This window comes from Ascochyta rabiei, chromosome 5 (genome assembly GCF_004011695.2).
Source record: "Ascochyta rabiei chromosome 5, complete sequence".
In the NCBI taxonomy this organism is placed as follows: domain Eukaryota; kingdom Fungi; phylum Ascomycota; class Dothideomycetes; order Pleosporales; family Didymellaceae; genus Ascochyta; species Ascochyta rabiei.
The window spans coordinates 2,058,323-2,070,453 of NC_082409.1; the positions used below are offsets into that span (position 1 = coordinate 2,058,323).

Here is a 12,131-nt window from a genome sequence, read left to right on the forward strand (position 1 = left end):
TAGGATAGGTCTCTGGTAGACACCAAATGAATGGTAGCCCACACCCAGCTATCATTAAACCGACCCAGAAAATCCAAGGCCATCCAAGACGGAATGGAATGAAACCTAAATTAAGTGGTTCTACCAAAGGTCCACATGCTGCCATGAAGAGGAAGGATGCCACAGCTTGACCCCTCGCTACTGGTCCTTTGCAGACATCGGCAAACAAGCCGGGGACAACTGTATTGGACACCGCTGCACTCAAGCCTGCGAGAAGTCTGAAGATAACCAGAGCCGTGGATGTGGGCGCCAGCGCGCAGCAAAGCGTGAAGATCGTGTAGCAGCTAAAGCTGCCAGCCAGGAGTGGGCGGCGACCAAAGTATTCGATAAGAGGCGCGAAGAACAACGGTGATACCACAAAACTGACTTGGTATAGAGATTTTAGCAGCACGAATTTGCTGGTCGAAGCATCGAGGTGAAAATCCCGTAGAATGGAGGATTCTGCACCGGATGGCAGCGAAGAGCCAAGAGTACCATTGAAGGCGATTATGAGGCCCGTGGCGAGTACAAGCTATTTTAGACGCTGGAGAGCTTAGCTTTTATAGGAGTGCATTTACTTTCATGGCTTACTTTTGAAAACGCAAATCCACACTGTGGAATATTGGAGTAGCTTGGAGTGAGCCCAGCTCCTACAGGACCCGTCGCAAGGTCCATGCTACGAATACAACACTGACTTCCTATGTCTTTTGGAAACTATCAGCATACATGGTGACATCCGCATATATCAAAAGCGATCCTGTGGGGATGTGAGATGTGCTTCTGGAAGCCGCCTCTTTTGGTTACGAGATCGGAACACCAATGCTAGCTGGATGTGGAAGGCACGCCCTGTGGCTACGCCCTGCGCCTTAGTTACGAACGTTGTGGAGCTTGACCGTGAACTGGTGTAGATACCGATCTTATATTTTCTACGCTTTGTGCCTGTGAATGTGACCCCTCGCAGGCTCTATAAGGTCCAGACACAGAGAGTTGAAGAACGAAACCAGAGTCGTGACACTCGAATGAGTAGATCGTGAGATAGATATCGAATAATCTTCAATATGACACTTCCACAAATTAAACACGAACATGAGTCAGGATCAAGTCGTGAGTCCTCGAGGCCATCACGTACTCGTTCTCAAAACCCGCAACCAGATATCGAGAATGGCCTTCGGCATCATCACCCCTCACGCTGCCGTGTTCGAAACCCAACTGAAAAAAAATAGAGGTAACGCCGTTGGTGCCATAGAATGCATCGAGAATGGTCGTATCCTGCACGACAGACCCAACACCGAAACCTACTGCCCCCAGTCGGGTGGCGATCACGATCCATTTCTTTACTGCCAACCGGATGTGCGATAACGGTTAGGGCGCCTCTAAGATTGTAATATAAAGGCCCTTCGGTATCGAACCCGCGGCTAGCGCCTTGCATTATACCACCGTATGCGTCCCAATAACATAAACGGTGTCGAGAAACACGATTAGGCGAAGGTGATTGAGGCATAGATACGAGGTCAATCAAGGGTCAACTGTGCCGCTTGGTTCATCCAGTCTTCCTGCCTCCGAAAGCTTTTAAGCCACTCTTGATTGTCTGCCAAAGTTTGATTCCAGCCGTCTTCGTCGCCGAAAGCGACCCGCCTTGCTTCTCGTTGAAACATCTCGTCTGTCGGCATGACTCCCAACAAAATGTTGTGTCGCGCGAACTGACTCAGATGCTGAGCCAAAACCTCTGCAAACATGACTGTATCATCTTCCACCAGTTTCGGAAGCAATGTAGCATTTGATCCAGTGTAAAATTGTAACTTTGGTGAAAGCAAACCCTCTTGGTTGAGACGAGAGGTCATCTGGTTGAAATGGTCCTTGGACGCTGGATCTGTTGCGGAAAACGGAACAAGGCTCCTCGAGTCGTCTGCGAGGAGATATGGTGGCAACGCATTCGCAACGCGAGCTGCAGTAGCAGCGTCAAACCCATGGTCTCCCTTCCAGTCAGCCATTGTCTTGCCTTGGCGATAGTGGGCAGCCAAATGAGTGACACGCTCGTCCCAGCTATTTAAGTTTGCGTTGCAGAAACCACAACGCGAAGCTATTGAGGGCAGATCGACCCTCCAATCCTCTACAAGCGGGAGCGTTTCAATACCATGGAATAGGCGAAGATGTTGAACAAGGTGATCTTTGCGCCGAAATGACCGTTTTGTCTCGTGGTTGCCGTGGCAGGCGTCGTGATTGTGCTGTGCAAGATGTTCCGTGGTTGGATCCAGTGCACTACAGTAGGCACAATGAGCCCTTCCGGTTGAAAGCACGACTGAACCTCCGTGAGGGGCACACTGCCATCCTGTCGTGCTCAGGTGGAGTGATTGCTCATGTCGCGCCCAGTCGTACTTGTGCTTGAAGGAGTCGCAGCAAAACGTGCACTTGAAAATGCGATCTTCCGGATCGGTCTCTTTTCGAGAGACTTTTGGCTTTCTCGTCTTTTTCGAAACACGAGAATGCTTCGATGTTCCGGATGCTGCTGAACGGCTTGAGCCACCTGAGTGCCGGGAGGACACGCTACTGGCAACACTGGTAAGGGAAGGGGGCGTGCGGTATGTGCGGAAAGCGTCGAAGTTCGGTGCCCACAGACTGTTCGGGGTTCCGTTCGTTGTGGGGTTTTCCAGAGCGGAGCATATGGCAGACAAAGAAGCACCCTCGTTTTGCGGCGGGGAATCTTGCCATCGTTGCATCGCGAGTGATTGTGTTTCGATGTGAATTCTCTCAGGTGTCATGATGGGTATTGGACTTGATGACTTCCCTGAACTACGCTTGAAGTACGTGCTTCGTTTCCTTGGGAGTGACTTTTGTTGTTGCACAGATTCCAGAGTGCGCTCCTGCTGAACTTGCTGCAAGAGTGCCGATAGTGGTGCTGCCAGATCAGATACAAGCTCTGGATTTGGCGTGCAGGTCTTGTTGTTATTCAGAGATTGATCGTTGGGTCCGTCGTACTCGAACAGGTTGTTCGCGTTGCTAGCTGCCGATTCTTGTGAGAACGAAGGGAAGCTATTCATCCACTCCTCTGTGGCTTCATCGGCAGCGAGAAACTCGGAAAGCCAGGGCGTGTCATCGACGCAATCTGGCTGAGATTGCACATACTGTTGGAAATAATCCTCATCCATGTTGTGCTGCCGCATGTTCTGAGTCCAGGTTGCGGGGACGCTTCATGCTTATTGTCATCTTTGCCGGCACCGGCATTAATTTGTCTAGACCGGAAGAAGTATGGTTTGCTCCGACTAGCGCCTTTCTATCTTCCCGTCACCTGGTTCTTCCATTCAGAACTCTTACGAAAAGAATCATATCAAGTTCGAACAGATGGCACATGCTAAATGTATGATGCATAGCCTAACCATTGTGAAGCAATTCACACCAGAAAACCTATGTATCTCGTGGACACGAATTCTGAACTCCGAGTGACAAGCTAACCTTTGAAGGTTGTTTAGGGCTTACCTAAAGCGCCAAATATCACTCAGTCTTCACATTGTATTGGTTGCATCTTGTGGGAACTTACTAAGGACTTTGTTGACACGTACGAAAACCTCTTTCTGCGCTTCTTCGAACAGAGGCAAGCGCTGCTATAGTGTGTGCACACGGTGCTTCTTTCCAGGTGTCGCAATGAATTGAGAGAAGGAGACATACAGCCTTCAGACTAACTCACATCGTCACCTCTTTGATTTAATAGCATCCGCTGCTGACCACCGACACTTTTTCCATTGCCACCGACTCCTATTACTATCGTTTTCCCCCCTCATTATGGCAGACTCAGAAAGGACAGAGGAAGATAGAGGGCCTGACGGAAAGCAGATCCACAGTACACCCATGCATTCGCAAGCTCCGACACAGAACGAGAAGCTCGCAGACTGGGCTGCTAGTCTAGACACCGAAAAGCGCAACGCAGTTAGCGAATATGTCGAAATAACAAAGCAAGACGTCGATGTTGCCATTCAAACTCTCAAAGAGTGTGAGTGGGATTTGATCGAAGCCGTCGGGGAGTTTTTCGGTGAAACCAAGGGACAACAGGATCAAAACGATGTTGATAGTTCGCTTCCCGACATCGAACCCATCCATACTTCAAAGATGGTCATTGCTCGTCGATTCAGAATGAAAGAGACTTCGTTGCATGAGAGAGTCTTGTTTAGAACCACACGAAAGAACGGCAAAGAGAACCCGAGGAGTCCGAGAGCTGCGATTATCGATACGATTGCTGTGTTCAGAGACGCGCCCTCGACCCCTGGCACATCATTTGTACGCATGTTCACATCGCCTTATCCAGACAAGCTCTGGTACACGGGTTTCATGAGACCTTAGGACAGGTTCAAGGAAGAGGTTGTAGATCAGTGGACAAGAGAGGGCTGTTCCAAAGCTTTCAACAAGCTCAGATTGCACCCGATGCCCACGGCGTTTTTCGATACGATGATCCTAGCTACACCTGTCTCAGTCGATGAGTTTACTGCAGGCTTCGACAATAACGCAATTCTCGTCGTCACGAAGGTGATGGAGTTGCTACTGGGATCCCGGCATCTCCGCCCATGGTGCGACGTAACCGAATGTACGATGGGAGATGCCGAAGATGAAGACATTGCAAACGAAGACTGTGTGTGGGCGCCGAGTTATGTGATCAAATTCAAAAACCTCGTTGAGGAGTACGACACACGTTTGATCGGACACGTCGAGTACCTCGCAGGGAAATCTGAAGCTTTGTCTGAAGCGTACCGACTGCGACAGACCGCAAAATGGGGCAGTCTCAGATGCGTGCTTGGTAAGCAAGCTTTGTAGAGCTACCGATAAGTGACAAGCTGACGACAACAGGCGACTTAGTGCAGTGGATGCTCATGGCGAACCTTCGCTATTCTTTCCTCGTTAGTAGTGACGAGATTATCTTTCTGCGAATTGACATCAAGGAAAAGAAAGTTGGAGGCAAGACTGTGTTATTTGAGCCATGGCTGAACTATTCGGAGCCCATGAGGATCACAGACGCCTTCGATGCAGGGAATGGAACAATCACAGTCCGTATGGCGCTTCTGCACATCCTCTGGCTGGTAGCACAGAATGAAAGGGAGGATTGGTCGACACCGGATGAGACTGGTAATTGTTTGAATTATGCAGTGTTCACCGAGGAAGGTGAAGACTGGGAGCTAAGGCGCCCGAAAATACCGGAACCGTCATTTTTTGAGGAGCGCCGAGTAGAGCTTTGAAACTAGTCAAGAATAGATATAAGAGCGGCGTTTCTGAGCAACTGCAAGATGACGTTCTATTCCTTTGACGCGGATGCAAAGGAGTGCCACTACTTAATGTGGATGCTCGTTGTCTGTATCCAGCACCCATCCCTTGAACTTTCGCGTAGCTAGTTGGATCTCGAACATCCTGTCAATATCAGTGTTAGACCGACCCCTCATTTCCGGAACCATCAGCCAGCTGATGGCGAGACCCACACAACAAAACGCTGAGATGACAAATCCGAGCTTGGCTCCTAGATTACCCGCATCGGGGTTGAAGATGTAGGGCAATACGATATTGATCGCCCCGTTGCCTAAGCTGCTGGTGAACCAGCCAATACCTTGGCTTCTGGCTCGGAGACGAAGTGATGACACCTCGCCACCAACTGCGTAAGAAGCTGGCCAAGAACCGACCCCATTGACAACCACGACGCACATTAAGGTCGCGGCAGTGTACCTGTACTGTCAGCTGGAGCAGATATTCGAGTTTAGTGAAGCTTACCATGTGGTGAAGGTACCAGACCAGATACCAGCAATCCCCATTCCCAGCCAGAGGACTATGGAGATGCTCAACGAGGTGATAATTAATGTGCGGCGTCCGATCTTAGACATGACCCACAAGCCAATTGCGTTGCCAATGAAACCCAAGGCGATACCCAGGATCAGAACGACAAGACTCAGTTCAGCTGCCATACCGACGATCTGAATGAAGTAGCTTGCTTGACCTAGCAAAGGTAGTCCGAATATGATGGGGATCAGACTTGCGAAGATGACAATACCCGTTCTTCGACGATTGGTACCTTTGAAGCATTCCCCGTAGGTCACATCATCACCTTCTTGCGCTGTGCTCTCCGCTTCGATCGAAAGAACGAGCTGGTCCATCGCTTTTTGGGCTGCTTCCTCCCCTGAGTATAGCTTTCGCAGCGAGCGAAGGGCTAATTCTGCTCGACCTTTGCGGATGAACCAGGTCGGGCTTTCGGGTAAGACCAAAGCTACAAAAAAGGGAGCAGCGGAGAAGGGCCATTGGGATGCAATCGAGATGAGATACGAGTTGGCGGATTTGTTCGAAGACTGTGACCAGATGACGATAGCTCCTGTTAATTGACCTAAAAGGATACCCGTTGGTATCAGGCCTAGTATCGGTCCTCGTATGGCCGCAGGTGTCACTTCAGACATGTATGTCTGGGTGGTCGCAAGCATGATACCGAGCGCAAATCCTAGTACAGTCTTGCCGACGAGCAGGACGCCGCGGCGCGCATCGATATCGTCAGGCTTATCGGATACATAGCAGACAGCGATCGAGGCCACAGCGAAGCAGCTACCTATCATGATCGATTTTCGTCGCCCGAGGCGATCTTGTATCCATCCTCCAAGTACTGCGCCCGCCATTTGACCAATTGGTGCTACTGCGCTCCACAGAGCAAGCCATAATGACGGAACGATGTATGAGTCTCCGAATTTTTCTCCAAAGTCCCTTCTTTGTATTGTTAGGGCGCATTATTACAGTTACACAGGAGAAGATCTTACTGGAAATATGGAAGAGCGGTGATTGTACCGACGACAACCGTATCGTAGCCTGTCAATAAAGCCGTACTCATCAATCCGAGACAGAAAAGCGTAATTCTGAGATTCTGTTTAATCTCCTTCCAAAGGCGCTTGTCCTCTTTGGTGACGTTGGTTGAGCTACCCGTTGAATTGGGTAAGGTTTCGAGATGATAGGCTGACGCCTTGGACCTTGCAGAGTCTGACATAGTGATGGAAAGTATCAGTCAACACAAAAAACTTGAACAGATACTGTTTGTGTGAAGACTGTTTGTGTCCTTCATCCCCTTGGCTGAATAGGCAAGAGCGGAGAGTCCATTAAGCATCAGGCGCGGCTCCACCAGAGGCTCTGACCCGGTACCGGTCCGCTTCCGATTGCGATCGACCCGGCGTAGCGCGACCGGACCGGGCTTTGCGTTGTATCCGTTTTCAGCCAACACTGTGGGTTGATGCCGGATTCAACCGTTTGTATGCCGAATTGTTTTGCAGATGATCATCCAAAGTTGAAACGCTCGTCCCACCGTGGAAAACTGTAGCCGGAATCCAGAAACTGTTGGTCAAAGACATCCTGTAGCCACTGCTGCTCACCCTGAGCTTGCTCATTGTGAAGCAATGTGGGCGTGGGGCTCGGCTGTTGTGTAGGTGGGTGGGCTTGAGAGCCTCGTTGGATTCTGAAAATTTCTTGAAGTACGGACTGGCCGGCTGCGAAGGCATCACCGCCGTGGCCCCTTTCCAAGCCCAAGTCTACCATGAAGTCCGCAATTCTTCTTACTGTATCTAGTGCTGCTGCTGAGTTCGGGACAGTGTCTGGATATGCCTGGATAGCTTTGAGTACAAAAGTGGAACAGTACGATAGCATCACGAATAAGAAACCCGGAAAGTAACGCAGCTGATCCTTGCCAGCAGGGCCAATCCTACTGGACAGGTTGAGAACGCTCAAAGCAGATTCAACACATCTTGTGACTGCCCTAATGCTGGTTTCAGGAGTATCTCTGCTGCTGGCCTGTGGAAGGAAGAATGTGTCGAGACAAAATCTGGTGTAGTGGAGATAGTAGTCAGGGCTCATACCAAGCACTGCAATGGAATCTGCATAGACAGTGGTCAGATGGTACCGCAGAACGGCACCTACATACTTACCTAACGTAGTGTTGTGCTTGAGCCATAGTCTGTACTTGCAGTCTGCGAGTGCTGCATCGACATCTTTGTGGCTCAAGGATGATGATTCCGTTGTAGCCAGCTCCTGGATGCTGGGCCGGCACCACCACTCCTTGATTTTAGGGTCTTTTGCACCCAACTGTTTCTTAGGTCAGCGATCACCGAAGCTTGACCAGATCGAAGTTCTAAAATAGTCACGCACCGTGTACCACACAAGACACAACTCAGCTTCTGCTACCGTTACTATCACCGCCGGATCATACTTAAGGCTCTCAAGCAAGCTGGGTGCAGCTCTGATGGAAGCGTCCGCCATTATCGTTGGCGGTGTCCCTGTTACGATAGCCACACTATTGGGTTGAGTTTGTGTATGATGCCTCAAGTCTGTGTCGACTTACTGGTGAGAAGTCGAGAACAACCAAAGCTGGTACAAGTATAGCTTCACCAAATCGTCTGATCTTTGAATACCATCTCCAGCTCGAAGGCGTGTGTATAAACATTCGGCTGTCCTGTGAAGAGCCATGCGCAGAGCTTGCGCTTCGCAAGTAGCCTTGACCGACCAAAAGTCCACACTAGAACTATTTTGGTCCGCAGCCTTCTCAATTGCACCCGAACGAGTGAACATATAGAGAATCACCAAGGCCTGAAGGTCAGCAACTTGCCTCTCAGGGCTCAGACTCACTTGGGCAAAGGTTGACTGCAAAAACCTTACAACCTTTTCCTTCAACGAGTGTCTGAGGTTATTGTACCCAGGCACATATCTAGACGTAACATAGACAATGCACGTAATGAGATCGGGTGATTCCTTGAGGAGTTTTTCACTATCGGCGAAATCCGTTGGCTCAAGAATTGAGGCTGTACATAGCAGCCTTTCTTTGAATCTTTCCAGAAGGAGTCAGCCAACATCACCACATCAAGAACGCTACTAGTAGAGTAGTACGATGAAGTATACGTACATTTGGAGCCATTGAGCTACGTCACGGGCAGAGAAGACACTGTCATCGGGATACTGTGGTCCAAGATCAGCGAGCAGCGTACTCTGATCATCTGATCGGTGATTGACAGCCGGTGATGTCGAATAGATGCTCGGTAAGAGTGAGGCTGAGACTGCGCCGGACGCACGCGTGGAAGCCGTGCCGAGAACGTGTGGATCGACGGTGACGTCATTATCAACTTGAACCGGAGCCGGAGCCGGTGTTCGTTCTTCAGCGTTTGAAGATGTTTCCGACACCATCGCGACGCATGTTCGACCGACCCTTGAATATCGCTCACAAGATGACGGTGATGTCCTCACGCACCGCATCTACTGTCGTTAGACTGAGCTTTTTGTGAGAGAGCGCGAGCAAGCGAACCTTCAATCGCCGGCATGCATAACATGCTGAATTTGGCGCACGTCTTCGTGAGGTGACACGCATTGTTGTAGCCAATGCGAGTAACTTGCAGCAGAGAGCTGTCCGGACCCGAATCAGGAAACAGTTCTACGGAAGAGGAAACGAGAAGAGATTTTCTGAGAAGCGAGCCGATTCTGGGACCGAGCTAGACCGGAGCCGGCTCCGCTACTGGCTTGTTGTCTTTGAAAGAACTCAATAACTAGCTCATCAAAGGGTAAATATCTGTACTGCTCGAGCCAGTCGCATACAGTGGACAAGAATTTCTGAGATGGAGCATCACGTTGTTCGCCAACTGGCGGTATATCTTCAGAATATTCGCAAACTATTCAATCCTACAAGCGTGCTTCTGGCAGGTCTGTCTATACTAGCCCTCAGCAAGTCCTCAAAAATTCTGCAGAGCAGGAAACTACAAAAAACTTTGAGCGAATCTCACATCGACGAAACTGCTTTTCCTGATGAAGCTGAGATTCGCCGCATACTGGAACGCATTGGCATTGCTGGGCCACGAACAACAGGCAGTGAAGCGCACAACGACTTGATCGACTGGCTGGAGCAAGAGTTACGGAAGCTACCTGGCCTTGAGCTTCGAAGCGACAAGTATGACATTTTACGATGGCAGACACATCCAGGTACTTCACTTGGAGACACTGGCAGACTGGTGGTGTCCGCGAAGGAGGGCGATGAAGAAATAACTATCTCCGGAGCAGTGCCCTTCTCGAAAGTTGTGTCGAGCCCAGACGCACCACTAGTCTACCTGCCTGGAAGAAAGCCGATCACCGAAGAGAATGCGAAAGGAAAGATCATCTTGAGAGATTTCCCGATGCATTCTATGCCTTATCCTCTAATCTTCCTTCTATGCCACTCGAAGACCTCGGATTTCAAGAAAGACATGTTTGGTAGCTACAAGCGTCCGGGTTTTGCAGACTTGGCTTTGAAGGATGACCTTCTCGAGGCTGGCAGGGCTGGAGCTGCAGGGATGATCATCATGTTCCACGTGGGACGAGAAGAAGTAGAGTCCTACTTTGAGCCACACCAAGGAATGCACTATCGGATTCCAGCTGTGTACGTAGGCGTCGACGAAGCGACTAGACTGAAAGAGTACGCTTCTCAAGGCTGCTCCGCAACTGTCTCAGTGGACGGGGAAGTAGCGCCAGCCACGACTCGCAACTTACTAGCAGTCCTTCCCGGACAGAGTGAAGAGCGAGTGATCTTCGAATCGCACACCGACGGCAATACCTATGTACAGGAAAACGGCCCAGTCGCATTGCTAGCCCTGGCACAGTACTTTACCAAGCAACCACTCAGCTTGCGAACACGGACAATCGAGTTCGCATTCAACAGTGGTCACCTACACATTTCCAAGGAAGGCAGTCATCGACATGCACAGCAGCTAGACCGCGAGTTCGATCGCGAGAAGCTTACTTTGGTCATCCCTGTTGAACATTTAGGCACCCGAGAGATCGAAGAACGAGTCCGCCTCGATGGAAAGCCTGGTAGCACTTTGGAGTACACTGGACGCGGAGAAATGATGATCTGGTGCGTGGGACCCAGTCCTCCGGTCGTCTCTGCGGTCCAACAAGCAGTCAATCGACGTAAACTCGACCGTGTTATTGTTGCACCTGGCATTTCGAAACCGGACAGGTCAAGAGTGCCTACCTACTCCTCGTTCGGTGGGATTGGCACATACTACCACAATGCGCTACTTCCCACGACTTCTCTCATCTCTGGTCCTTGGTCGTTGTGGGCGCCTCGTTTCGGCAGCTCCGCGGTTGATGTGTCGCGGTTGAGGGCGCAGACGCTCGCCATTGGCGATGTCTACCTGGCGTTGGAAAGTACATCGCGGAAGGACATTATTGGCGGATATGCAGGGTATAGGCGTCGTAGAGAGACGGGTGCAAATGTGACGACAAGTTTCACACCCGAGGAGATGGCCTGAAAGCTTCGCTATTTGGACGTGTGTAACAAACTACCAATCTGACCAATCTAACGATGTCCTAAATGAGGTTTGCATTCTGTGAACCAGGAAGATGGTGTTGTCAGAGTCCTGGTTTGTAGTATTTGTGAACATGTGTAAGAGCTCTATGACTTTCAGATCAGCTGTGGTGAGATGGATGAGGTGTCGACCACTCCCTACGCATGTGGACAACAAGGCCATTCAGCTTTCCAACATCTGCCATATGTGCGATGAACGCCAGGAAGTCAAAGAGGTGTGTATGTTACTTTCGCTGTGCCGCTGTGCCGCAGTACGAGACACAGCCACATCTTCGCGACCAACCTTGATTGGCCGCACCATCGCTCAGCCGCCCTCAAACGCCTTTCGGTGTGGGGAGAAAAGGGCGGTCTCTTGGCTATCCTAGTTTAACGCTTATCGCCCGGTTATAAAACACCGTTTTCGAGCGCTAGAGGAAGGTTGCGCTGGACAAATTGCAATGTGCAATGTAGTCATCTGCTCCAGGGCTGTACAAAGTGTGCTGAAGATAGCAACAAGCTCTATACATACAATGCTGCTTGCTGCTACGGTAGGTCTTGAGATATCGTAGAGCAAAAGCGCTTAGGGAAGTCTTGGCAGCTGTAATTTACGACCCTGCAAATCCTCGCTAGGACCCGATCGGCGGTGCGCCCGAACACGAACCATCCAACGTCGCCCTTCGAATCAGCACAAAGGGCTGCTTATGACTCCGCGAACCTCACCGGTGCAGCGCCCTTGATCTGAAATACCCGCAAGCCGGCCTCAGGCCTTCAGTCACTTTCACATCACATTCACTCATTTTCGGAGGCCTCTGACGAC

The 12,131-nt window shown here is 50.4% G+C and overlaps 6 protein-coding genes across 6 annotated transcripts; 3 read left to right on the forward strand and 3 right to left on the reverse strand.

Annotated features, from left to right (window-relative positions):
• Nucleotides 1–1,529: 1,529 nt before the first annotated feature.
• Nucleotides 1,530–3,164, reverse strand: EKO05_0003829 (uncharacterized protein; the record flags this gene model as incomplete). The annotated part of the gene is made up of 1 exon (XM_038945257.1): nt 1,530–3,164. The coding sequence occupies one exon, from the start codon at nt 3,162–3,164 to the stop codon at nt 1,530–1,532; it is 1,635 nt and encodes a 544-aa protein (XP_038800448.1).
• Nucleotides 3,165–3,795: 631 nt separating this feature from the next.
• EKO05_0003830 (uncharacterized protein) lies at nt 3,796–4,350 on the forward strand (the record flags this gene model as incomplete). The annotated part of the gene is made up of 1 exon (XM_059636243.1): nt 3,796–4,350. The coding sequence occupies one exon, from the start codon at nt 3,796–3,798 to the stop codon at nt 4,348–4,350; it is 555 nt and encodes a 184-aa protein (XP_059492226.1).
• A 105-nt stretch (nt 4,351–4,455) lies between these two features.
• On the forward strand, nt 4,456–5,237 carry EKO05_0003831 (uncharacterized protein; the record flags this gene model as incomplete). The annotated part of the gene is made up of 2 exons (XM_038938528.2): nt 4,456–4,801; nt 4,852–5,237. The coding sequence occupies 2 exons, from the start codon at nt 4,456–4,458 to the stop codon at nt 5,235–5,237; spliced, it is 732 nt and encodes a 243-aa protein (XP_038800447.2).
• Nucleotides 5,238–5,330: 93 nt separating this feature from the next.
• EKO05_0003832 (uncharacterized protein) lies at nt 5,331–7,009 on the reverse strand (the record flags this gene model as incomplete). The annotated part of the gene is made up of 3 exons (XM_038938367.1): nt 5,331–5,715; nt 5,761–6,735; nt 6,786–7,009. 3 exons carry the CDS (start codon nt 7,007–7,009, stop codon nt 5,331–5,333), a joined length of 1,584 nt encoding a protein of 527 aa, XP_038800446.1.
• Nucleotides 7,010–7,293: 284 nt separating this feature from the next.
• EKO05_0003833 (uncharacterized protein) lies at nt 7,294–8,268 on the reverse strand (the record flags this gene model as incomplete). Its single annotated transcript, XM_038938661.2, has 3 exons — nt 7,294–7,886; nt 7,938–8,094; nt 8,158–8,268. The coding sequence occupies 3 exons, from the start codon at nt 8,266–8,268 to the stop codon at nt 7,294–7,296; spliced, it is 861 nt and encodes a 286-aa protein (XP_038800445.2).
• Nucleotides 8,269–9,611: 1,343 nt separating this feature from the next.
• Nucleotides 9,612–11,279, forward strand: EKO05_0003834 (uncharacterized protein; the record flags this gene model as incomplete). The annotated part of the gene is made up of 1 exon (XM_038945256.1): nt 9,612–11,279. One exon carries the CDS (start codon nt 9,612–9,614, stop codon nt 11,277–11,279), a length of 1,668 nt encoding a protein of 555 aa, XP_038800444.1.
• Between the last annotated feature and the right edge of the window lie 852 nt (nt 11,280–12,131).